The sequence below is a fragment of the Dromiciops gliroides genome, chromosome 3 (genome assembly GCF_019393635.1).
Source record: "Dromiciops gliroides isolate mDroGli1 chromosome 3, mDroGli1.pri, whole genome shotgun sequence".
NCBI lineage: Eukaryota > Metazoa > Chordata > Mammalia > Microbiotheria > Microbiotheriidae > Dromiciops > Dromiciops gliroides.
This window is the reverse complement of record NC_057863.1, coordinates 390,829,828-390,854,336: the sequence shown is the minus strand read 5'-3', so window position 1 is coordinate 390,854,336 and position 24,509 is coordinate 390,829,828. Positions and strand designations below refer to the sequence as shown.

The 24,509-nt window shown below is 40.1% G+C and overlaps 1 protein-coding gene across 1 annotated transcript in view; it reads left to right on the top strand.

The window, feature by feature from the left end:
- CLASP1 (cytoplasmic linker associated protein 1) overlaps positions 1–7,201 on the top strand; it is a 336,648-nt gene extending 329,447 nt beyond the window's left edge. Inside the window, 1 exon segment of the mRNA XM_043996430.1 lies at positions 3,866–7,201. Coding sequence (XP_043852365.1) covers positions 3,866–3,952 — 87 coding nt within the window. The 3' untranslated portion in view covers positions 3,953–7,201.
- The last annotated feature ends 17,308 nt before the right edge of the window (positions 7,202–24,509 follow it).

The window sequence follows — 24,509 nt, the reverse complement described above, 5'->3', positions numbered from 1 at the left end:
CTTTTCTCGAAGCCATCCTGGGAAATGGGTAGACAAGTATTACTACCATTTGACAAATGAGTAAACTTGGGCTCTACTAGAATGAGTGACTCACCTTGTGGTCATATAATTAACAAGTGTCAGAGATGGGATTTGAAGCCAATTCTCTCCTGCTTCCAAGGCTCATGCTTTTACCACTAGGCCACACTGCCTCTGTGAAATCTTTGTTTTACCATTTTTGCATCAGAACCTAATGTTGGGAACATACTGGCTTTTATTTCTTATTCCTCTGGCCTCTTTGTGTAGGGTTGTAGTTCTAGATCCAAAGAAAGCTTGTCAAACCCTACTTTTTTTTTTTTTTTTAATCCTTTGTACCACATTTACATGGCAAGAACTTTGTTTATAAAGTACTCTACATTTAGTCTTATTTAATCATCACAACCAGCCCGCTAGGTAGAGAGAGGCACGTAATGTTATCCCTGTTTTACAGATAAGGAAACAAAGGTACAGAGAGAAGGGACTTGCCCACAATGATATAACTAAGAACCAGCAGGATCAGTGCTTGTGTAGGTTGTCTATTCTATGTCCAGAGCTCGCTTCAATGACTCCAGCTGCCACCCAAGCACTCCATGGGCAGTATGGTGACCCATAATGATGTTACCTACCAGTATGGCTAGGGTAGATTTCATTTATTTTAATCCCAGAGGGTTTTAAAAAACAAAACAAAACATATAAACTTGTAATGATTTTTCCAGAAGCCAAGCTAGCCCCGACATGATAGCCATGCCCTTAGGGTTTTGACACTAGTGCTTTGTTATCACTGGATATTCTTTCAGATACTCACTTTCATAGATTAAAGAAATTTGAACAAGTAAAGATGTAAGCACAAATAAAACCAAGAATTTAGATGTATAGTGCAAATGCCTACAGGTTTCTGCTGTGACTTACCTGAACAGAAAGAAGAAATCAATAACTGCAGCACTCCTTCTTGCAAAGGAGTCGTCCCAGTTACACATCTATGCATAATAAACACATTTTCCTCAGAATTATTTGATGCAGCGATTTTGCTCAGTTTTTAGGGCGAGGAAAGCGTTCTTTCGTTCCCTGGAATGCCAAAATATACTTACATGAATTTAGCAGACCCATGTTTTTATCAATGTGAAAGCTCCTATACTGAAAGAGATCACAGTCTCTCCATACCTTATCATCCTGCATAATTCTGTAAATTTTCCATAAAAGTTCCACCAGACCTCCATTCTACTGTTTCTTTGACAATTCCCGGGATCCCTGTATACCGCTTGAAGTGTAGCATCCTTTACTCTTCCTACTTCTGCTCTTAACAGTAATAATAAATCACATTTATATAGCACTTTAAGGTTTGCAGATCACTTTATATATGATATCTCATTTGATCCTCACAACAACCCTGAGATAGGTGTTCTTGTTATCCTCATTTTACCAATGAGGAAACTGAGGCAGGCAGAGGTTAGGTGATTGCCTAGGGTCACACAGCTAAGTAAGTACCTGAGGAAGGATTTGAACTCATGTCTTCCTGATTCCAAATTCGGCCTTCTATCCACTGTACCACCTCGCTGCCTGCTGAATGACCCACCAACCTCCTTTTCTAGCTATAGTCCTCCTCAGTGGCATGCCGTTTCCCACATGCCAGTACCAACTGATAACATGCATCCTCAACTTTCCCACCTGTTGTTAGGATTCATTTGTTGTTCTTCAAAACAAGAAGGAACTGGGAGACAACTTTTACAGTATTAATAAAATACATTTGTATAATTCTTTATACTTTTCCATACAAATGGAACTTTCACAACCGCTATCTCCTTTGTCCCTTACTACAACCCTGTAAAGGAGTAGATGGAGTAGGTTTAATTATCCCCATTAGACTGAGAAACAGAAATTGAGGTCCATGTTTAATGACATGCCCACAGGCATCCAGCTAAGTGGTTTGGGAACCAAAACAATGAGGTAATGCATGTAAAGTCCTTTGCAAACCGTAAAGCTCCAGATGATGTTTGTTTTATTATTATTACTCCCAAACTCTACTGTACTTCCAGCACTAGTAGTAACACAAGTAACTTCTGATGAACCCTGGATTCTATTTTGATTTGTCAGTTTTTTAAATTATTAACTACTTGTGTTTTTACATCAGTCATTTCCCTACCCTCACACCCAGAATGGAGCCCTTTCTTGTAAGAAAAACTTTTAAGCAAAAACAGCTGTGGACTCTTTTTGCCAGTTATCATTTCAGAGATGTGTCCATCATTATCACTCAGAAAACGGAGAGGAAATTTAAAGTTATATGGATACAAAACAGATCCAAAGTCATTTTTAGAAAGAAGACACTAGCAACGGGGTAGGGAGGAAAAGGCTTCATTTAGAAGGGAGTGCTGGAAATAAATGTGCAAACAGATGAGGGATTTGGGGGGGGGGGCAATTGGGATTAAGTGACTTGCCCAGGGTCACACAGCTAGTAAGTGTTAAGTGTCTGAGGCCAGATTTGAACTCCAGTCCTCCTGAATCCAAGGCCAGAGTACCAACCCTGGATTCAGGAGGACCTGAATTCAAGTCCAGCCTCAGACACTTAACAATTACTAGCTGTGTGACACTGAGCAAGTCACTTAACCCCAATTGCCTCACCAAAAATAATAATTATAATAATTAGCCACTGGAATTTATTGAGTGGGTAAGTGATATGGTCAGGTTTGTGCTAATTTAGGAAAATAGCTTTGGCAGCTGTGTGAAGGATGAAGTTAAGTGGCAAGAGACTTGAAGTCATGTGACCAGTTAGGAGGCTATTGCAATAGTCCAAGCAAGAGGCGATGAGGGCCTGAGCTAGGGTACTGGTCATGTAAATGAAGAGGTGACAGGTTTGAATGTTAGTAGCGATGTAGAGATTTAAAAAAAAATAGAAGATTTGGCAACTGATTAATTATTTGGAAGTTAGGAAGAGTTAGGAGTCCAGGATAACACTGATATTGACAACCTAGGTAGCTAATGATTATGTGCTTTATAGAAATAGCAACATTCAAGGGGGTGGCTTGGGAGTGGGAGATAATGAGTTGTGTTTTGGATACCCACAGATGTCTAGTTTGAATTGTCTAATCATAGTTGATGAAGTAGGACTGTAGGACTGGAGCTCAAGAAAGACAAAGGATAGATATGCAGATCTTGATCATCTGTGTAGCATTAATTAAACCTATGGGAGCTGACGACATCACCAGAAGAATAGAAAGAGAGAAAAAAACACACAAAGGCCCTGGGCAGAATATTTGGGTTACTCCCACAACTGGTGAGCAGGATATGGGTGATGAACCTTGGAAGGGAATTGAAAAGTGGCCAAATAGAAAAACCAAGGAAAAAAGTGTCAGAAATACTCAGAAAGGAGGGTGTATCCAGAAGTGTCCAGCGTTACAAAGAAATCAAGAATGAGGACTTTGGAAAGGACAGTTTTGGATGAATGAAAGGTCAGAAGCCAAGATTGCAAAGAGTCAAGAAGAGAAAAAAGAGACAACAAGGCTAGACAGTTACTGTGCTTACTTTTCTTTCTTTCTTTCTTTCTTTTTTAAACGGGGCAATGGGGGTTAAGTGACTTGCCCAGGGTCAAACAGCTAGGAAGTGTCATGTCTGAGGCTGGATTTGAACTCAGGTCCTCCTGAATCCAGGGCCGGTGCTCTATACACTGCACCACCTAGCTTCCCTGAAATGTGTTGTTTTTAATCAAAATTTAAACGCATGCATTTTATAATTTTATTTGAGGTTCAACTTCATAGTCTTAATTTCTTTAATCATGTTAAGTTTACACTAATAAAGTAACCTATTTTTAAAACTGACATTCTTCTGATAATTCATTCTTCTCTTTTCTTTTCAGATGAAGCTATTAAACTTGTATATAAAGAGGGCCCAAACCACCAATAGCAACAGCAGTTCATCTTCAGATGTTTCGACGCACAGTTAATGGAAATATCTGGACCTATTTGTGTATACTTAGAAGCAATCAGTGGTGCCTCTCTGAGAGACCTTTCTTCTCCCCTTTTCTTCATTGGCACGCCCAATCAGTACAAGGAGGCCACACAGATATTTATTGCAATCAGTATTTTGGTCCTTTCAAGCTTTTGTGTAGAATCTTATTGGTATTGAATGTAAAGGAAGCAAGGCCTGTATTGCAGTCTTCATACAAAAAAAAAAAGGAAAAGGAAAAAAAAAACAACCCAGCCATAACATGTTTGTGCAGCCTGCTGAAATCTTTAAAAAGGGGTTCAGGTCACAGTGTTATAAAAATGAGACCCTCTGGCAGTTTCTTGGTTTAAACTAAAGTGATTAATCTGTTTTGAGTTAAGTTGATACAGATTTGGGGTTTGGGGATCGTGTCAGTTTCTTCATAATATTTTGTTTCATTATGGGTGTGACCCTTGGCTAGATTCTGCGCCTTTCACAAAGGAAACAATGAAAGTGGTGTGTGTATTTAAGTTGTTGTTTGAAGCCTACCGAAATGTGAATTATGTCTTAGAAAACATTTAAAATTAAAAACAGCCTTTTACTGTGTTACTACTAATTGCCCCAAAGGTTTTCATTTTCAGTCTTTGAGCTGTATATAAAGTGCCCTAGCTTTTTAGTATAGATTCTGAAAACTGATGACTCTTTGGTATTGACTTCAAGCGGAGGCTCACTTCCTTTAATTACGTAGTATCTGTTCCAGGGCTTAAAACTTCTTGACAGCTACTTTAAAGTTCAGTATCCAAAAACAAAAGGCAAAAGGAAGTCATAAAATCCTTTAGTGAAATTCTACTTGCAAGAATTGTAGGAGAGAGCTTACTCTAGGGATCTTTGGGGAAATAATTTAATACTACCCATGGGATAAATCTAGAGACCTTAAGTTGAGGTCTAGATTCTAAGAATTACAATAATTGTTCTCTAGTGACCCATTGATATTTGGTATTTTATTCTTGGTTTAGTTTACCCTGGAGTTTCAAGGTAAAAATTTTCTCAATTCATAAGAGTTTTAGAGTTTGACTTTTCTTTTTAGGTAGAATCAGAGACTATAGGGGTAACCCCAATAGATCATGACTCAGTCATTTCTCATTCTATAAACAAAAATTATTCTCTGTTGATCTGTTGAAATAAAATCTAAGTTCATTGACAAAGAAAATTTCATGTCCATTATAGTAGGCAGTAGTGAGAAGAGGGAATCCTAAAATTCGTCTCCAAGTAAATGGCGAATAAATTAATCTTATAGGATATAAAACTTCACAGCTCTCCCTGTTAGCCCTCTCTACAGCTTACCTGACAAGTTTAGAATTCAGAGCATAGACTAGAAGATGGGAGAAAATACATAACTTTTTCCTTATTCTAAAATTATTTTAGATATTTTAGTAAAAATATATAGGATGCACTGAGAATTAATGCACTGGAATGTCCATAAACTATGTAGCAAGTGTTCTCACATTACAGGATGGACTTTTAAAGTGTAATTTAAATATGTAGGAAATACACAGCTGCTCCTGTTAGAATTCAGTGGTGGAAAATATTCCACTGATACAATCAACACTTGCCATTTGGTTGGAATACTAATTTATTTTAGGAAAGAGCAACAAGGGAAAACCCTAATTTTTCTGAGAAAGATTTTTTGCAATCATATTTAAACTTTAAAAATGTCAATTCTTATCCTTCTGTAATATCTGTCCACTCTAAAGCATGTTGAATGAAAATAAGTGATGATGGCTGTCTTAAATGAGTTAAATTTTATCTGATGTCTAAGAAAACTAATGGCAGACAAGTGTGGTTGAATGTTATTGGCATGATTTGGGGCTGGCAAAATATAGGACCAGGCCTTTACTTTCTTGATCAAATAATATTTTGTTTGTTGACAGATATTCATTAGATGTGATTTTTCTTTCACTACACAAGTCAGTCAAATATTCTTTATTCTCTGCTGTAGAAATGTGTTGGCACCATAGAAGAAACATTCTGGTTAGATTATTTATCAATTCATTTAAATATAATGTACATAGTAAGTTTCCCCCTCTCCCTCCCTTCCCTTTTTCCCCTAAAGAGTCCACATCCCTCTGTCATTTAGGTTGGGAAGTATCTTGAATGTTGCCTAATTTCCTTGTAGTACTCAAAGGGCTAGCCATGAACACCACTTGCATAACCTTCAATCTCTTAACTTACCAAAGAGAGAGAGAATGTACAATCAGTTGTCAGCAAACATCAAAGTCTCTTGGCTTACAGATCTGGAAACTCTGATATACACCAAGGAGAGCAAATCTGCATGCTGCCCATCACATCATCCTGAAGGTGAGAGCAGAGCCCAGCTGCCCCAGCCAAATCTCAGCAACTGTAGCTGCCTTTCCTTGCCTCTCCTGTCCTTCGGGGCTCTTGCTAATTTAAAAAAAGAATAAAAGAAAGAACAAAAAAGAAAGGAAAGGAATTCAACAGAAACTTTGCCTTCCCAGCTTACCAACTCTGAATTTCAGTGCCCTGGAAAAGCCCTTCACTCTCTGGGACCTCGGGGTTGCTATCCATTGTGCTATTGACATCACCACTAAGCTAGGGCATGGGCAAACCACTTGATCCGTACTCCCCCCCAGGTTTTAAGTACTGTAGTTCTCATGTAGTGCAGAAGTATTGAGGCATGTGGCTTTCTCAAAGTACACCATGTGTGCTTGGCTGGACGATAAATGACAATACAAGACTGTCTTTTCTATTGCTTACTATTAGCTTCTCAATAACCTGTATAAGTAATGCAAACTTGCATCTTTGTCATATAAAACTTCTTTTCCTTTCCCCAGTACCCTTTATTTATCAAGCATAATATTACATATTAAAGGACAGCAAAAAGAACGTTGTAGAATTACAGCTGGACTTTGCTAACAATAATGTTTGGAAATAAAAAGGAAAAGCTACGAAAAATGTCAGCCACCAGAATGGTTTTGTTTCCAGTGTGTTCACACGCATGGTTCCCCACACAGACATACACACAGACACAAAGACACATACACATACTTTTTTTTTTGCTTTTGTCATGTTACATCCATATCTGTATTTATATCTTAATATTTGTTTCACTTTTAAGTGTATCATGGCAAATGTACAGATGTTTTTGTTAACATTAACGTGATAGGATTTGCTAAAAAAAAAAAAGACAAAAAAAAACCCTTTTGAGTTTGCCCTAGAATAAATAAAGCTTACATTTAATTTCTTGTGATCGTGTGTCTTTTGCCCCAGTTGTTCAAACTTTGCATCATATGACCCTGCAATGCAAAATGTGGCTTGCAGAGCTGAGTGAGGTAATTATGCATATTTTCTTTTAAAAGGATAAAGGCAGATGAAATTCATGAACTCGTTCTAAGGGAGAGTCCTTTGTGTCGTCTGAATCTCAGGTCAAGCTGTCTATAGCCTATATTCCTCCGAGTAAGAATCTAAAACCATGGCCAGCTAGAAAATGAACCCATGTGGTCTGTGTCCAAAGAGCTTTACCTCTTCGAATGTTCATTTCCTTGACTGTTAAGTAACAGGATTGAATTATGTGACTTCTAAAGGCCTTTCCAGCTCCAAAGGCTGTGACCCATTGTATGAGAACCACAACCCAGAACCACAAAATGAGCCAGTCTTCTCTGTGTCTAGCTTTATGAAAGTAAAAACAATGAATAAGGCAAATGGAGTGATAGAACAAGCACTGAACCTGGGCTCCTGGAGGCCCAGTTTCTGGTTGACTGCCACTAAATAATAATCTGTGCGATTTGAGGCCAGTCAGTGCCAACCTAACTCTCAATGGAGCTACATTCTTACATAATGCTGATTATACACCAAAATATGATTTCATCAGCATGGATATTCCCTCCCTAATGCAAATAATAACCCTTTAGTAGATTTATTTGTGAGTTAATTGGTCACCTTGCCATCAAACATGGTGAACTTAGCTAGAATGGTCTTAGACATATAGTCTATACTGCCCATTGCTAGGCCCATACACTAAGCCTTTCTAATTTGGTAGGGCAGGCCGGAGCTTGAGTTCTACTGCCATAGTCTTCACTATTACCCCAGCCCATGTCATAACATATTGGATGAAATGAGATTGCCCTTTTATCCCCCTTCTCAACCCCACCCCATATGAAGAGTCAGACATGTGAGACAACTGAACAACAATTCTTAAGTCCAAATACACCTCCAAATCCAGTCATCTTTTCCATTGTAGCATACATTTTTTTTTTGCTTTGTTTGGTATTTTCAGACCTGTCTGACTCTTTATGACCCCATTTGGAGTTTTCTTGGCACGGATACTTGTGTGATTTGCCATTTCCATCTCCAGCTCATTTATAAGGAAACTGAGACAAACAGTTAATTGACTTGCCCAGGGTCACACAGTGTGTGAGGCCAGACTTGAACCCAGGTCTTTTCTATGTGTCCACCCCTAAAGAAAATAATAAAATGGCATGTTATCATCTACAGGGTCTAAAATAATTGCTTACGGTGATTAAATCTTTTTCTTTTTTGCAATGTACCTTCTTTACCATCCTTGAGAAAAGTTACTTATTAGCAATTTGAAAAAACTTTAGCACCACCGATTGTACTAAACCAATGCATGCAGATGGCTGAGATTTCTTTGTTTTACTTCCAAGTGGTTTGCCTTGTTTCTCCCACAGAAACTGAATGCTTCTAGGTACTGCAGGAAACTTTAAGAGATAAGGAAAGACGCTTATTAAAGCAAAAACTAAGGGGTTTAAAAATGAAGCCACATAGGTTAGCTCCAGCTAATTTTAGGGATCTTAAGAGAATATGAGACAGGGATTCCTAGTTTGTATTTATATCATGTAATAATTATGGAATAGAAATATTGGGTTGTTAAATATACATATATAACAATACACCAGATGATATATTAGATATTTTATTGCACATCATATATTTTCAAAGCAAGTTTCATCTACACTCTTCCATTTGGTCTTTACCATAACCTTGTAAAGGTTTGCAGTATGGTTCTTGCAATCTGGTTTCAACCCCACCATTCCACAGAAGCTACTTTCCCAAAGCTCATCATTAATCTCTTAATTGTTCAGTCCTATATATAGCCTTTTTTTCAACCAGCTTCTGACACTGCTAATAGCCCTTTCATTATTAGCTTACATGACACTGCTGTCTCTTGGCTCTGCTGCCTAACTCTATTTCAGTCTCCTTGGCTAGCTCTTCATGGACCTCCCACCCCTTAACACTGACATTAGCCTTCTCTCTCTACACTCTCTCCCTTTGTTTATCTCAGTTGCCAGCTTTCATTTCAATTACGGTCCTTATGCAGATCTCAGTTCTGTATATGCTTCTCTTATGAACATTTGTCCTGCCTCTCTGATTGCCTGCTTATGCACCCATCCATATGGATCTATCATTGGCATTTAAACTTAAAATGTACAAAATTAAACTAATCACCGCTGGGGCAGCTAGGTGGCGCAGTGGATAAAACACCAAGCCTGGATTCAGGAGGACCTGAGTTCAAATCTGGCCTCAGACACTTGACACTTACTAGCTGTGTGACCCTGGGCAAGTCACTTAACCCCAATTGCCTCACCAAAAAAGAAAAGAAAAAACAACAACAAATCACCACTTCCCCAAACCCATACATCCATATTTCTCTCTTTTGGTTGAGGACACTGCCAACTTCCCAGTTGCACGCGTTTATAAATTCAGATTATCTTTGATTCCTCCTTTTCCCTCCATATCTGATCAGTTGCCAAGTCCACAATTTCTACTTTTTCAACAATACTTTTTCAGTTCATGGTTTGAGCCCTTCCCACTTTTCACCTGAATTATTGTAATAGCCTCCTAATCTCCCTACCACAAAACATTCACTTTTATAGGCAATTTTCCATACAGCTGCCAAAATAATCTTCCTAAGGTATAGGTGTTTCAAAGTTTCCATGTTATTTGTCTCCTTCAATGGGGTCATAGGATAAGATATTAATTTCTCAGGCTAGAGCATTTAGAGCCCTTCACAATCTAGCCTCACCCTATCTGTCTAGCTCTATTTCTTGTTACTTCTGTGAACCAATGAAATTGAACTAATAGCTATTCCTCATTTGACATTTTATCTCATGCCTCCATCCATTCAATCAACAGGCATTTCTTGGCTTCACAAAGAGTTGGAACTGACCGAAATGCTAAACCACAAAAGTATTCCAGATACTACCGTAGCTTAGCATGATGCCTGGCACATAGTAGGGGCTCAATAAATGTTTATTGAGTACAGTAGGTGCTAGGGATACAATAACAAAGAATGAGCCAATACCTACTGAAAAGGAGGTTCTGTGAAAATTCTAAAAGGGGAGGTAAAAATCCTATCATTAATCAATAGCATTTATTAAATGCTTACAATGGTGCCAGGTTGTGCTAAGCACTAAGAACACAAAGAAAAGAAAAACAAGATCCTGGTCCCCAAGCAGCTTACTTTCTGATGAAGGAAAAGGCATGCACAATGTCTATGTGCATACAAGATAGCTAAATTGTAAATGGAAGGCAATCCTAGGGAAAGGGATGGGGACGAATTTGAACTGAATCTTAAATAAGGCCGGAAGGTAGTGAGGAAGAAAGACATTCTGGGCCTGGAACACAGACAGCTGGCAAAGTGGTAGGAAGTGTGGGAGATATGAGAAGATGGACTGTTGTGTGTGAGGAACCATGAGGAACGGTAGGTGCACTAGATCACAGTGAATGGAGGCGATAAAGGCTAAAGAGGACTGGAAAGGTAGGGAAGAGCCAGGTTGTAAAGGGCTTTAAAAGCCCAACAGAAGAATTAGATCCTGGAGGTATTAGGGAACCGGTGGCATTTATTGAATAAGGGGGGCGGGGCATGGCATGGGCAGATCTGAACTTTAGGAATATTAATGACAGCTGAGTGGAGGATAGACTAGGGTGGGCAGAAACTTGAGGACAAGAAGCCAACCAGCAAGCTGTGGCAGGAGTCTAGGCATAAGGAATGGGGGCGCTGTACAAGGGTGGTGGTTGCGTGAGTGCTGAGAAGAGGACAGTTATTAGAGATACTGTGAAGGTAGAAATAACAGGACTTAATAACAGATTGAGTATGTGTGGGACAAATGCAAATGAAGAGTTGAGGACAAGGTTGTCAATCGATTACTTCTGGAGGAGGTTGGTATGTACCTTCAAGGGTAACAGGGAAGCTAGAAAAAGGGGAGGGGTTGGGAAGAAAGAGTTCTGTTTTGGTCATCTTGAGTTGTAGACGTCTAGCAGGCATTCTGCTCAAGATTTTGAATAGGGAAGTGGAGATGAGAGATGAGCTAAGAAAAGAAACTAAAACTGGCTATATAGGTTTGGGAATCATCTGCATAGAGATGGTCATTGAACTTAGGGGAGTTGATGAGATAGCCAAGTGAGGTAGTATAGAGAGAAAAGAGAGCCGGGGACAAAACCTTCTGAGACAGTGGGTAGGAAGTAGGAAGATAAAGCCAAGTGGATTAAGAAGGAGACAGGTAGGAGGAGAATAAGGAGAAAGTAAGGTCGAGAGAGAGACAGAGACAGAGACAGAGTATGTAGAAGGAGAGGGTGATGGAGAGTGTCAAAGGTTGCAGGGATGTTAAGAAGGATGAGAATGGAGAAAAGGATATTCATTTTGGGATTTAGGAAATCACTGGCAACTTTGGAGAGAGCAGTTTCAATTGAATGATGAAGCTGAAAGTCAGACTGAAGAGTCTTCAGAGGGAGAATAAGAGGAGAGGAAGTAGTGACACCTAAGGTTCAGCCACAAAACAAGGAGAGATACAATGCATTTGCTAGAGAGGATGGTCACATCATCAAGTAAGGCTTTTTTTTAAGGATGAGAGAATGTAGGGAGCAGGGTAGCAGTCAGTAGGTAGGGGAAGATTAATAAAAGATATGATGATAAAGGAGGCAATCTGCTAAAGAAGACAGGATGGAGTGGGATCAGGGTTACATTTAAATGGTTTGACTTAACAAGAAGGGACACGTCTTTTTTTTTTTTTTTTGGAGGCAATTGGGGTTAAGTGACTTGCTCAGTGTCACACAGCTAGTAAGTGTCAAGCGTCTGAGGCCGGATTTGAACTCAGGTACTTCTGACTCCAGGGCTGGTGCTCTATCCACTGTACCACCTAGCTGCCCCAGGGACACGTCTTTATGTGAAACAGTGGTGAAAGAAGAAATAGTGAGGAAGCCATCTGAGTAATGTGAGATGATGAAGAGGAGGGTGAGGAAAGGAAGAAGAAAAGGATACTCTTGATAAGAGGCCACAATTTCTTCTGTGGAGTAGGAAGCAAGGATTTCAGCTAAGTGTGGGGACAGGAGATAATGTGGGGGATGAGGAAGAATGAAAAGATTTGGTATAGCCCCCATGTTAGTGGGATACTGCCTTGCTGCAGTAAGGGCCCAGTTGAAATTATTTAACATAAATTTATAGGAGACCCAGTCAGCATAAATGTGTTGTTTCCTCCAGCTCTCTTCAACAACATATGAATAGGAGCAAAGGCTGCAAACAGCAAAGTAATCCAATACTAGGGTTTGGTAAAGCATGCTTGACAATAGAATAAGGGGACAATGGACTGGAATGTAGAATTAAACAAGCTTACCAAGGGGTGGAGATAGAGAATGGATAAGAGCCACACAGGAATGATGAAACTAAGGGGAAAATTGGAGTCCATGATGAGAGGAATAGGGTTAGGGGTTCTAAGGCAGAAGGAAATATGGAATAATAAAAGATTGTGATCAGATGAAAGAATTTCAGAGTTTGTGGATATGGGTATGAAACACCTGTGGGTAATGGCAAGGTCAAGGGTAGAAGCATCTCTGTGTGCAGCTGAAGTAGAGTGGAAGACTAGGTCATGGGAATTGGGAAAGTCAAGGTGTTTGAGATAGTATCAATATGTATATTATACATATCAATACATATATATATATATATGTATGTATCAATAGGTATATAGTATGAGGGCAATGGTTGGGGTGAAAAGAGACTACGAGCCAGGTATCGAACTCGGTAAAGAAAGAACAAATGTTTTAAGGGTTGGTAGATATTATGTATATTGGTAGATATAGATATATGTGTGTATATAATTATGTTATTATTTTATGTTGCATGGCATTATATTGTATATACATAAAAGAGTACATCTGTATGGGTGTTTGTAGGCCTATATAGCCAATGCAAAGACAAGACAGGAGGAGATGGAGTGTCCTGTGTAAGGAACAGAGAAGCCAGTCTGGGTAGATCTAAGAGTATGGGAAGGAAAGTCATGTCCAGAAAGGCTTGAGAGATAGATTAGGGGCAGGTTGTGAAGGGTTTAAAAAGCTAAATGGAAGAATTTATATGTTAGCCTAAAGAAAACTGGGAACCACTGGAACCAATTAAGTAAAAGAGTGACATGATCGGATCTGCACCTCAGAAAAATCATTCTGGCATCTGTGTCCAGGCTGGACTGGAATGGGGAAAGACTTGTGGTAGGGAGACCAATTAGCAGCCAGCTGATGTAATAATCTAGAAGAGCAGTTACGGGAGCCTGAACTAAGATGGTATCTATGTGGAGTAGATTTAAAAAAAAAAAAAAAGGTTAGCTTTAAGAGATATCATTGAGGAAGAAACAGCAAGATTTGGCAACTGATTGGATATGAGACATGAGGGAGATAAGGATAACGCCAAGTTTACAAACCTGGAAAACAGAAAGGATGTCGGTACCTTCAACAGAAATAGGGAGATTTGGAAAAGGGGAGGACTTGGGGAGAAAAGAATAAGTCTAGGTGTGGACCTACTGAGCTTGAGAGCTCTCCGACATAGTCAAACACAGCAGAGAGGTCGGGAAGAAGGAGTACTGAGAGAAGACAATCAGATTGGGGAGTTAAGAGATCTTTGGTAACTTTGCAGAGCAATTTCAACTGAGCAACGAGATCAGAAACCAGACAGCAGACAAAGGGCTGGGGAGTGAACGAGGCGAGAGGAAGTAAAGGCACCAAGGGTGCACGGCTTATTCTAGGATTCTTCTTGTATTCACACAATTTGTCCCTCAAATTCCTGGAGTGTAGTGCCTCTTCATCCAGCAAGACCCAGTTCGGGTACCATCTCCCTGATTCCACTGTTCCCCTTCCCCAGTTTGCAAGTTTTCTCCCTTGTCAAATCACCTTGTGCATACTTATCTGTGTATTTGTATCACAAACTAGACCTATTCTTAAAGGAAGATACTGATCTTTTTTATTTTTTGTCTTTATATCCCTAATACATAGCACCTTGTCTCGCACTAGTAGGCATTTTTTTTCTTTTCTTTTTTTTTTGTAGGGCAATGAGGGTTAAGTGACTTGTCCAGGGTCACACAGTAAGTGTCAAGTGTCTGAGACCGGATTTGAACTCAGGTCCTCCTGAATCGAGGGCCTTTGCTTTATCCACTGAACCACCTAGCTGCCCCCCACTAGTAGGCATTTAATAAACTTTGTTTTCTTTTTAGGGTAGCTGGCCATTTTGCTAGTGAGATAGTGAGGAAATTATTTTAAAGTTGGGGGTGGGGGTGGCAAACAAGGTGGTGCAGTGGATAGAGCATCAGCCTTGGAGCTAGGAGGACATCATTCACCCTTGCTAGAATAGAAGAAGTTTAGAAATCTACAGGCCTTTCATAAAAAAACATTCTGAAATTCTGATATAATTAGGATGTCCCTTCCTTCCTCTTGTAGCTTAAGCACAAACCCCAATTTTTTTTCCTCCTTTTCTTCCTTGTATTTATTAACTTGCACCTTAGTGTCTCCAGGCAGGAGAGTACAAAGGTTATTTGAGTTGACGTTAAATCCCAGGTTAGAGATTTTACATTCTGAAACTATACCAGCATTGCTGGCTGCCCTCGACCTAAGGTGGGCAGGCAATCATCAAAGATTATTGCCACTTGTACCTTGTTAGATTAAATTTGAGTGACTAACAAACCTTAGGAGTTAAGAGAAAAAAGTGCTAAAAGAGTCCCCTCAGTGCCCTACAAACTCATGCTTTCAGTAGGGAGTAAAGTGACAGTGAGGAAAATCTGAGCTAGGGCTGGTACTGAAGCAGCACCAAGAAATAGTTGCTCCCATGATGGGTTGGTAGGGTAAACAATATTTGGACCCAAAACTACAGAAGGTTTTCTTTGTTACAAGAAGGGACTTCAGAGGCTATTTATTCTAATTCCCTCATTTTACAGATGAGAAGTGCTCCTTAACCTGCCCTTTTCCCCCCTCTAAACCAAACTTGGGATCTCAGTGCAAATCATCATATAGGGTATGGCAATAAGAAGAAGTTAAGTGGTTCATATGGGGTCTCAGAGCTAGTATGAGTAAGAGACAGGACTTGAAGCCAGATCTTTCTGCCTGTGAAACCAGATCTCTATTCACAATGACATGCTGCCTGGTCTCTTAATACAAGTTAAATATTTATAGAACATTTACTAGTGGTTCATTCTTGTGATAATACACAGAAAAGTGTCCCTGCCTTCAGGAATCTCACAGTCTAACTGGTGAGATAGAACTTATGTGCACAAAACAGATCAATACATTTTAATTGAGCTAAATTCTCTGGTGCAAATGACTAAATTCAGCAAGAGTTCATGGGAGGGAGAGATAGGGTAGGGATAGGAAGGGTAGAAGAGTTTGGGAAAGTCTCATGGGATTTGAACTCTACCTTAAAGAGTAAGAGGGTTTGGATCTGGGACCTCATCAAAAGTGGGGCTATCATACCACCAGTAATTCTGAGTGAGTTTCAAGGGTAACCCCAAACAAAGCAAATATCCCCTGGAAGGAAAAACTAAGAAACAAGTCAGGATCTTTATGAGAAAAGGCTGGGGTGGGACAGAGAGATGAGACTTAGCTCATAAGCTCATTGATTTGGAGCTTGAGAAGTTCTTAACAGTTATTGAGTTGAACTCCTTCATTTTACAGATAAGGAAACTGAGGCCCAGAAAAGTGAACTGATTGGCCCGGGGTCACACAGCAAACATGAGAAGTAGAATTCAAACCCAGGTCTTCCTAGGCAAGTACCAGCATCCTAAATGATCTATCATAGAGAAGTATCAGGAATGTAGAAATGGATTCCCACCAGGGGGAGTTGTAAGACTCCCAGTCCTCAGAACTGCCCCATTATAATGAAAGGGTGAGATGTGAGAAACTATTCCCTAGCTGGGCTTCTCTCTCTCTCTCTCTCTCTCTCTCTCTCTCTCTCTCTCTCTCTCTCTCTGTCTCTCTGTCTCTCTCTCTCTTGTCTTTAGTGATCTGAGGGCTTTGCGGCTGAGAGGGAATGCTAGTCATAGAGGGTTAGGAGTGGTGGGATGGGGAGAGGTGCTAGTGTATCCTCATTTTTATTTGACTTGCTTTATTCACCAGACTTCTGCCCCCCACTCAGGTAGCACCTCTTATGTCAAGGCAAAAAGAATAAAAATAGATTCTAATGTTGTAAAGATGCTTCTCACATGGTGGCTCTCATTCTCCAGGAGACCTGGCAAGAGGCTGGAAAATTAGGAAGGGTGTCAGAGGCAAGAGATGGACAGTCAGAATGGCGGCAGAAGGAGAAACATAGAGAAGTAGAGACAGCCAGCATCAGTGCATCACTCCGCCAACAAGCCTTTACTAACATTTACTATGTGCTGGATACCATAGCTAAAAGCACCGAGGATCCAAAGTAACTGAGACAACAAAACCCAGCGGAAGGGAGAAGAGCACTGGGAAACCAGCAGTCTAGCTCTACCTCCACTGCCCACTTGGGGGAGGTCATTTTTAATTGTTCAGTGCCTCCTTTATTTCATCTGTATAATGGCAATAACACCTGCCCAGCCGACCTCATAAGGTTACAGTAAGGCTGCCATGACAATCATGACTAGGAGAGCACTCTGAGAACCATAAAGCACTATGGGCAGACAGGGCATGCACTTTATTTAGAGCCCACAACTTTGCCATTGAAAAGCTCCTCCATAGTTTTCAGATGCTGTCAACCACCACTAAGGCTCTATCCCTCCCCAATTTTATGGGCCTCACACAGTGCTTTGCATTTAATACGTGATAGCTGAATGAATGAAACTCATAGTTCTGAAAGGCATCCCCAGTGAAAAGAAACAGTATCTGCATGTTAACATCTTAGATGAGATTGTAAACTCCTTTAGGGCAGGGACTGTCTTCTACCTCTTTTTGTATCCCTAGCATTTAGCTCAGGGCCTGGCCTATAGTAAGCACCTACTAAATAGTTATTGACTGGCTGACCAGGCACCAGATTCATTGAGGAAGGAAGGAGAATGATCTGGAGGTCTGGAGACAACAGCTACCAGGATTTCTTTTTGTGTGTGTGAGGCAATTGAGGTTAAGTGACTTGCCCAGGGTCACACAGCCAGTGAGTATTAAGTGTCTGAGGCCGGATTTGAACTCAGATCTTCCTGAATCTGGGGCTGGTGCTCTATCCACTGCGCCATCTAGCTGCCCCACCAGGATTATGATTGTGTGGAAGATATGAATAGCATAAACCTCAAAGGAAGAGAGGTTACTGAGTGACGAGGAAGGGGGAGAATCTAGAAGTGGCATTGGGATGAGAGGAATATTCCGAATCTCCAACCTTGGCCAATGAGCCAAAAAGAATGAGTGACAGTGGAAAGAGTGGCCAGGAAAGCTGTGTCTTCAGGAGACAGCCAGGTTTTAATAAGAGCTACTAGATGGAAGAGGTGGGAGAGGAGAAGATTTAAGATGAAGGCAAGTTTGTTGCCTGTGGAATAGGCATTCCAGGGGGCACCATGGAAGGGCTGGGTGAAGTTAGGTTGATACTTCAGGGTGGGAGAATTGAGGGGAATGAGAATGAGAAATCAGGTCGTCGGGAGTGTGGAATGAGGTGTGGATGATGATCTACAGGAATTCAGAATCCTTGGGGTGTGAAAGGTATGACCACCTGGGAGGCCGTTCATCATTGGTGGAAAGCATTACTCCTCTACCCTCAAAGGATGGGTGCAGAAGGAGAGGGGAAGCAGAAAGCACCAGAACACATGTGCTGAGGTCTTCTCCCCAGAAGAGGAACAATATGTCAGACGGACTGGGGAAAGCAGGGAAATCACTGAAGAAACAATTGCAATAGCTCAGGTGAAAGGTGATGAGGCCCTGTACAAGGGAGGTGGCTGGGTGTGAATGGGAGAGATGCAGTGGACGTAGAAGTGAGAAGTGACTGAATAAAGATAGGTTTGTAAAGCCCTTTACAAATATCACCTCATTTCATCTTCAGAACAATCCTGTGAGGTAGGTGCTATCATCATCTTCAATTTACAGATGAAAAAACTGACAGAGGTTAAGTGACTTACCCAAAGTTACATAGCTAATATGTATCTGAGGTAGGATTTCAACTCAAGTCTATCCTGACTCCAAGTCCAGGACGCTATCCACTATGCCACCTAAGTACCTCAAAAATATATTGGATGAAGGTGGCAGCTAGATGGTGCAGTGGAGAGAGCACTGGCCCTGGATTCAGGAGGACCTGAATTCAAATCCAACCTCAGACACTTAACACTTACTAGCTGTGTGACCCTGAGCAATTCACTAAACCCCAATTGCCTCACCAAAAAAAAATATATATATATATATATATATATATATATATATATATATATTGGATGAGAGAGTGAGGATTTGGAGATTACACCAAGGTTACAAATTAGGTAACTGGAAGGCTAATGGTGGCCCTTGACAGAAATAGAGAAGATTGGAAAAGGAGGGAGGGCTTTGAAGGGGCAAGTTAGTGAGTCCTGTCTTAGACATGTTGAGTTTGAGCTGCCTGTGAGATATCCAGTTCCAAATGTCCAGTAGAATATTAGTGATGAAGAATTACCTGTGCTCAAGAGAGAAACTAGGCCTGCATATGTAGACATGGGAGTTATTTGCATAGAGGTGATAATTAAACCCAACGGAACTGAATCTTTTGCCCTAAAGGTTGTTCCATTTAAAAAGCATGCCCACCTGTTAGGTGACAGATATCACTTCTTTACTTTGAGGCCAGGGGATACAGCTGCTGCCTTCAAATCTGGGAACATTGGTGAGGTGGTCTAGTCTGTCAGAAATTCTGGACCTGGGGTCTACCAACTTTTTAAAAATTGATAACTATATTTCAATATACTTAGTTCCCTTTGTAGTCTTACGCATTTTCTTGTAAAGGGATCCATGGGCTCCTCCAGACCAATGGGGTTGGGGGCGGAGGGCCAGACACACAAGAAAGTCGACTCCTTGCTCTAGTCAGGGGTAATCCAGGGTCCTGGTCTCAGCTCTGTCCCTCATGTCACAAGCCTTCAACTTTAGGCAAGTCACCTCCTTCTCTCTGTGCATCAGAATCACAGAATCACAGAAAATTCGTTCTGGGAGGCCCCAGAGTTCTCATTCAGCCCAACCCCCTCACTGAGAGAACTAGAGCCACAGGTCACACACCCAGCCAGAGGACCTGCCCGGGATGACATAGCTAGAGACAGATGGGGGCTTATTCCTTCTGCTGAGTTCTGTGTCTGTATCTTTTTTTCAATGCCTAAGAGTTTCATCCAAAGGAAGAAAACAGCTTTGTGCACTGAGGTTTTTGTTCTGCAATAATTTTCCTTTTCATTCTATCCAGGGATGGTTGATTCATTAAAGCTAATGAAGTGAGCTGTATTTATGCGTTCCTGCTTAACTCTGGATGCTTAATAACTCCTGCCACATAAGCATATCACATTTTAATGATTCTTCTTCCCACCTCTGCCTGCCTGCCAGGCAGTCTCCTGGTTCCTGAGCTAGGCCTCAGGCATTTGAGTCCACTCAGGCCAATTTTCAGAGGTGTAATGGTAATTGGTCCCTGCTTATCTTTGCTCCTTCCCTCAAATGGCTGGCTGGCCTGTCCTGTGACTGACACTGCTGTCTTTTTGTTTGTTTGTTTTCTGAGGCAATTGGGGTTAAGTGACTTGCCCAGGGTCACACAACTAGTAAGTGTCAAGTGTCTGAGGCTGGATTTGAACTCAGGTTCTTCTGAATCCAGGTCCTGTGCTCTATCCACTGCGCCACCTAGCTGCCCCAGACACTGCTGTCTTTAATGCTGTCTTCCTGATCCATTCCACTTGCTTCTTGTCTTGTCTAGGGCAGAGTCCTAAATTTGTAATGATTTAAATAACACTTTAAGGTTAGCAAAGCACTTCACAAACGATCTCACTTGATCTTCATTCATAACAGCCCTGGGAAACAGGTGTCTTAATTATACCCACTCTACAGATGAGGAAACTGATGCAGGAAGATTAAGTGATTTGCCCAGGGTCACACAGGATCTGGGACTGGATTTGAATAAAGATCTTCCTGATGCCAAGGCCAGCACTTTTTCCACCCTATCACTTAGCTGCCTCTGTTACTACCCCTGTAGCCACAGCAGCAACTCACTTCTGGTCTCCTGGCCTCGGTTTCCTTTTATGTAAAATGAGGGGTATGTACTAAAATAAGGGTTCTTAACCTGGGCCTATAGATAGATTTCAGAAGATTTATGAATCCGGATGAAAAAAAATTGTCTTTATTCAACATAATTCATTTCTTTTATAATTCAATGTATTTTATTTTATCCATTTAAAATTTTTTAATCTGAGAAAGGCTTCATACGCTTAACCTGACAGCCAAAGGAGCCTAACAAACAAAAAACTTTACTAGGCGAGGCTCAAAATCCCTGAGATTTCTGCATCCTGTGATCTCAAAGCAGTACTGGGGCAAAGTTATGATTATGTCCATGCTAAAAGTCTGGCTCAATTAGCTGACTAATCTAGTCCACTCCAGAGGAGACCATTAAACCAATGAGGAGTGATAAATGTGTGAAGGCTCTCCTACCCCTAGGCCCTGGGAAAATAGAGTCAAAATCAAAGGCGGGGGAAGGATACTGAGAGAAATTTCCGTGATGTAAAGGGTGGGCCAAAAGTCACGATGTTTTAATAACTTGTTGAAAATTATTTTTTCTTTATTTTTTGCCATTTCCAAGATTTGATTTTTCATACTGTATATGATGCTACATTATTGTAAATTAAAAACAAAAAATAAAGGAGTTATTAAATATTGAAACACCTTTGTGACTTTTGGCCCACTCTGTAAAACACACAAAAAAATCAATAAAAAATTATTTTAAAAAGAAACCGTGTAGAGAGTAAAGGGGACATTTTATGATTCTACATAGAGGTCTTCTAGGACTAAGGGCTGTCCTAGTTAATGTTTAACATCCAGCATCCAGGGGAGAAAAATATGTACACACAACATGTTTTTTTAATAAAAAAAAATTAGTTCAACTTTAAAATTATGAATATTTTCTCCATCACTTTCTCAAGTCTAGACAATCACCAAAACAAGAAATAAAGGCTTGGTCTGAAGCCTTTTCCAATTTCTGAGGCTAACACTGAAAATTAAGCAGTCAATTCTGTTTACACATCCATACATATGAATGTATATACACATATGTGATTGTGTATATACATGCATGTGCATGTGTGTGTGTGTGAAACCTATTGTTTCCTTAATAGATTCTTTTGTCTTGGGATTACTAGCACCCAGTATAGTTGTGCTTGTCACACAGCAGGCATTTACTAAATGCTCGCTGACTTGATTTCTTGATTGAAAGCCAGATTTCTTTGAACGACTCCCTTTTCTCCAGGGTCCTGCCACTAACTTTCAGAGGAGAGAGTTTTAAATGGATTCCAGCTTCTTCAGGCAGGTGACGTCGGCCAAGAGGCTTCCCTTCTAGCTCCTGGACTCCAGGAGTGCTTTTGCCCTCTGCCTGTTCCTGGCAACACCTCCATCCCAACCACCATGCTGAGAGGTGGGCTAAGACCTCGGAGAAAGCCTTTTTCAAGGCTAAAATGATAGCTTGTAGGACAAAGTGCCAAGGCCCTATACAGTTGGTTACTGGCTGCATGAAGAGGAAATAGGACACAGCCTACAATTTAGAGCAAATTTCAAGATATAGGTATGCCTCAGAAAAGTCATCTTCCTGAGCTCATATCTGGTCTCAGACACTTACTAGCTGCGTGATCCTGAGAAAGTCACTTAACCCTGTTTGCCTCAGTTTCCTCATCTATAAAATGAGCTTGAGAAGGAAATGGCAAACCATTCCTGTAGCTTTGCAAAGAAAACCCCAATGGTGTATCTGCAACTTTGACCAGCTTCATGAAGGGAAAGAAAACCATAGAGAGGAAAAGGGGTGCCTTGGATTTTAAGTTGAGCTTGGGGTTTGTGCCCTGAGTCCAAAGCAAATAAAGGTTTTTTGAAGAGGAAGGGGGAATGAAGGTAGGAGGGAGATTCCCCAGTAAGCGGCAGTTGCCTCCTCATTATAGGTCTTTGGCAGGGGCTAGATAAGCACTTATCTAGTGTGCTATGAAGAGAATTCTTGTTTAAGTATGGATTGAATTCAATGATCTTTATGAGCCCTTCCAAGTCTGAGGTTCTGAGACTTTTGTCTTTCCTGTCTTTCTTCTGATGCCTCTAGTACCAAAGCACTCCAGGATGTGAAAACCCACCTGTGTTGTGAGTCATACTAGTAGTGCCTCTGCCAGAGCAGAAACCAGAGGCAGTGATAGGAAAATCCTCTTACTTCCCTTTCTTCTTACCCCATAGTGAAGAACAAAGGTATTTCTTGCAGGTGGGAAGCTAAAGAAAAAAAGATTCTTGGGGTCCTAGTATTTTTAAATTAAATTGTATTGTTTTCATCAAGAAACATTAATTTTCTTTCCCACTTTCCTCCTTCCATCCCTCTCCCCACATACTCATGAAAAAGAAAAAAGGAAAACAAACCCTTGTAGCAATTTAATTAGTCAAGGAAAACAAATTCCCACATTGGCCATGTCCAAAAATATGTCACATCCTACATAATCCATCATCTCTCTGTCAGGAGGGGGATAGCATTCTTCCTCATTGGTCCTCTGGTTATTGTATTGATCAATGTCTTTAAGCCTTTCAGAGTTGTTCATTTTTAAAATGTTATTATGGTATAAATTGTCTTCCTGGTTCTGCTCACTTCACAATGTATCAGTTCATAAAAGTATTTCTTGGTTTCTTCCAAACTCTCCTTTCTTCATTTCTTATGTCAAGAGAGTATTCCCTTATATTAATATACCATACTTTATTCAACTATTTCCCAACTGATGGGCACTGGGGACCTAGAATTGAAACTTAATCCGCCACTGATCCAACCATTCTGGAGAGCAATTTGGAACTATGCCCAAAGGGCTATGGGACTGTGCATACCCTTTGACCCAGCAATACCACTCCTAGGTCTCTATCCCAAAGAGATCATAGCAAAGGGAAAAGGACCCACATATACAAAAAATATTTATAGTAGTAGCTCTCTGTGGTAGCAAAGAATTGGAAATTGAGGGGATACCCATCAATAGAGAAATGGCTGAACCAGTTATGGTATATGAGTGTAATGGAATACTATTGTGCTGTAAAAAATGATGATCAGGCAGATTTCAGAAAAACCTGGAAAGATTTAAGTGGACTGATGCTAAGTGAAGTGAGCAGAACCAGGAGAACATTGTACACAGTAACAGCAACATTGTGTCATGATCAACTGTGATAGTCTTTAACACTTCTCAGAAATACAATGATCCAAGACAATTCCAAAGGACTCATGATGAAAAATGTTCTCCACATGCAGAAAAAAGAACTGTGGAATCTGGATGCAGATTGAATCATACTGTTTCTACTTTTGTTTTTGTTTTTTCTTTTTTGAGGCTTTTCCCTTTTGTTCTGATTCTTCTTTCACAACATAACTAATACAGAAATATGTTTAATGTGATTGTACATATATAAGCTATATCAGATTGCTTTCTGTCTTGGGGAAGGGGAAGGGAAGGGAGGGAAGGAGAAAAATTTGGAACTAAAAATATTATGAAAACAAATGTTAAAAACTATCTTTACATGTAACTAGAAAATAATAAAATATTTTTATGATAAAAACATAAAAATAAACTTAATCCGTGGTACATCACAATGACACAGAGACAGCACAGTGGGTGAGGGTTAGAAGGGCATTGGAATAGGAACCAAGAAACATGAGTTCTAGTCCCATCTCTTCTTTTTAGTTTGCACGTGACCTTAAGAAGTCACCTCCTTGATGTGAGAAAACAATCTCTACCCTCTCCTTTATAGAAGTTGGGGGCAGGAAGGGGGTTTGTAGGTGTGGAACATTGCATACAATTCTTCTTTTTAAAATAAATTGATCAATTTGGTCAATTTTTTTTTCTTCTTTTCTTTTTCTGAAAAAAAATTGTTATAATTGATGGTTCCCTGTGAGGAGGAGATCAAGAGATACAGGGAGAAATTTCAGGGATATAAAGGTAAAATAAAAGATAGAGATAAAATACAAAAAGAAATATAAATTAAACCTAAATATGAAATAATATAAAAATAAAAGATATCAATGAAAATTTATTTTAAAAAAGACAATTACCTTCTCTTGGCTTCAGTTTACGTATAAAAGCATTAGAATGATAATAATAGCTAGTATTTCTATATTATTTGAAGGTTTGCAAAGTGCTTTACCCTAGTTATTT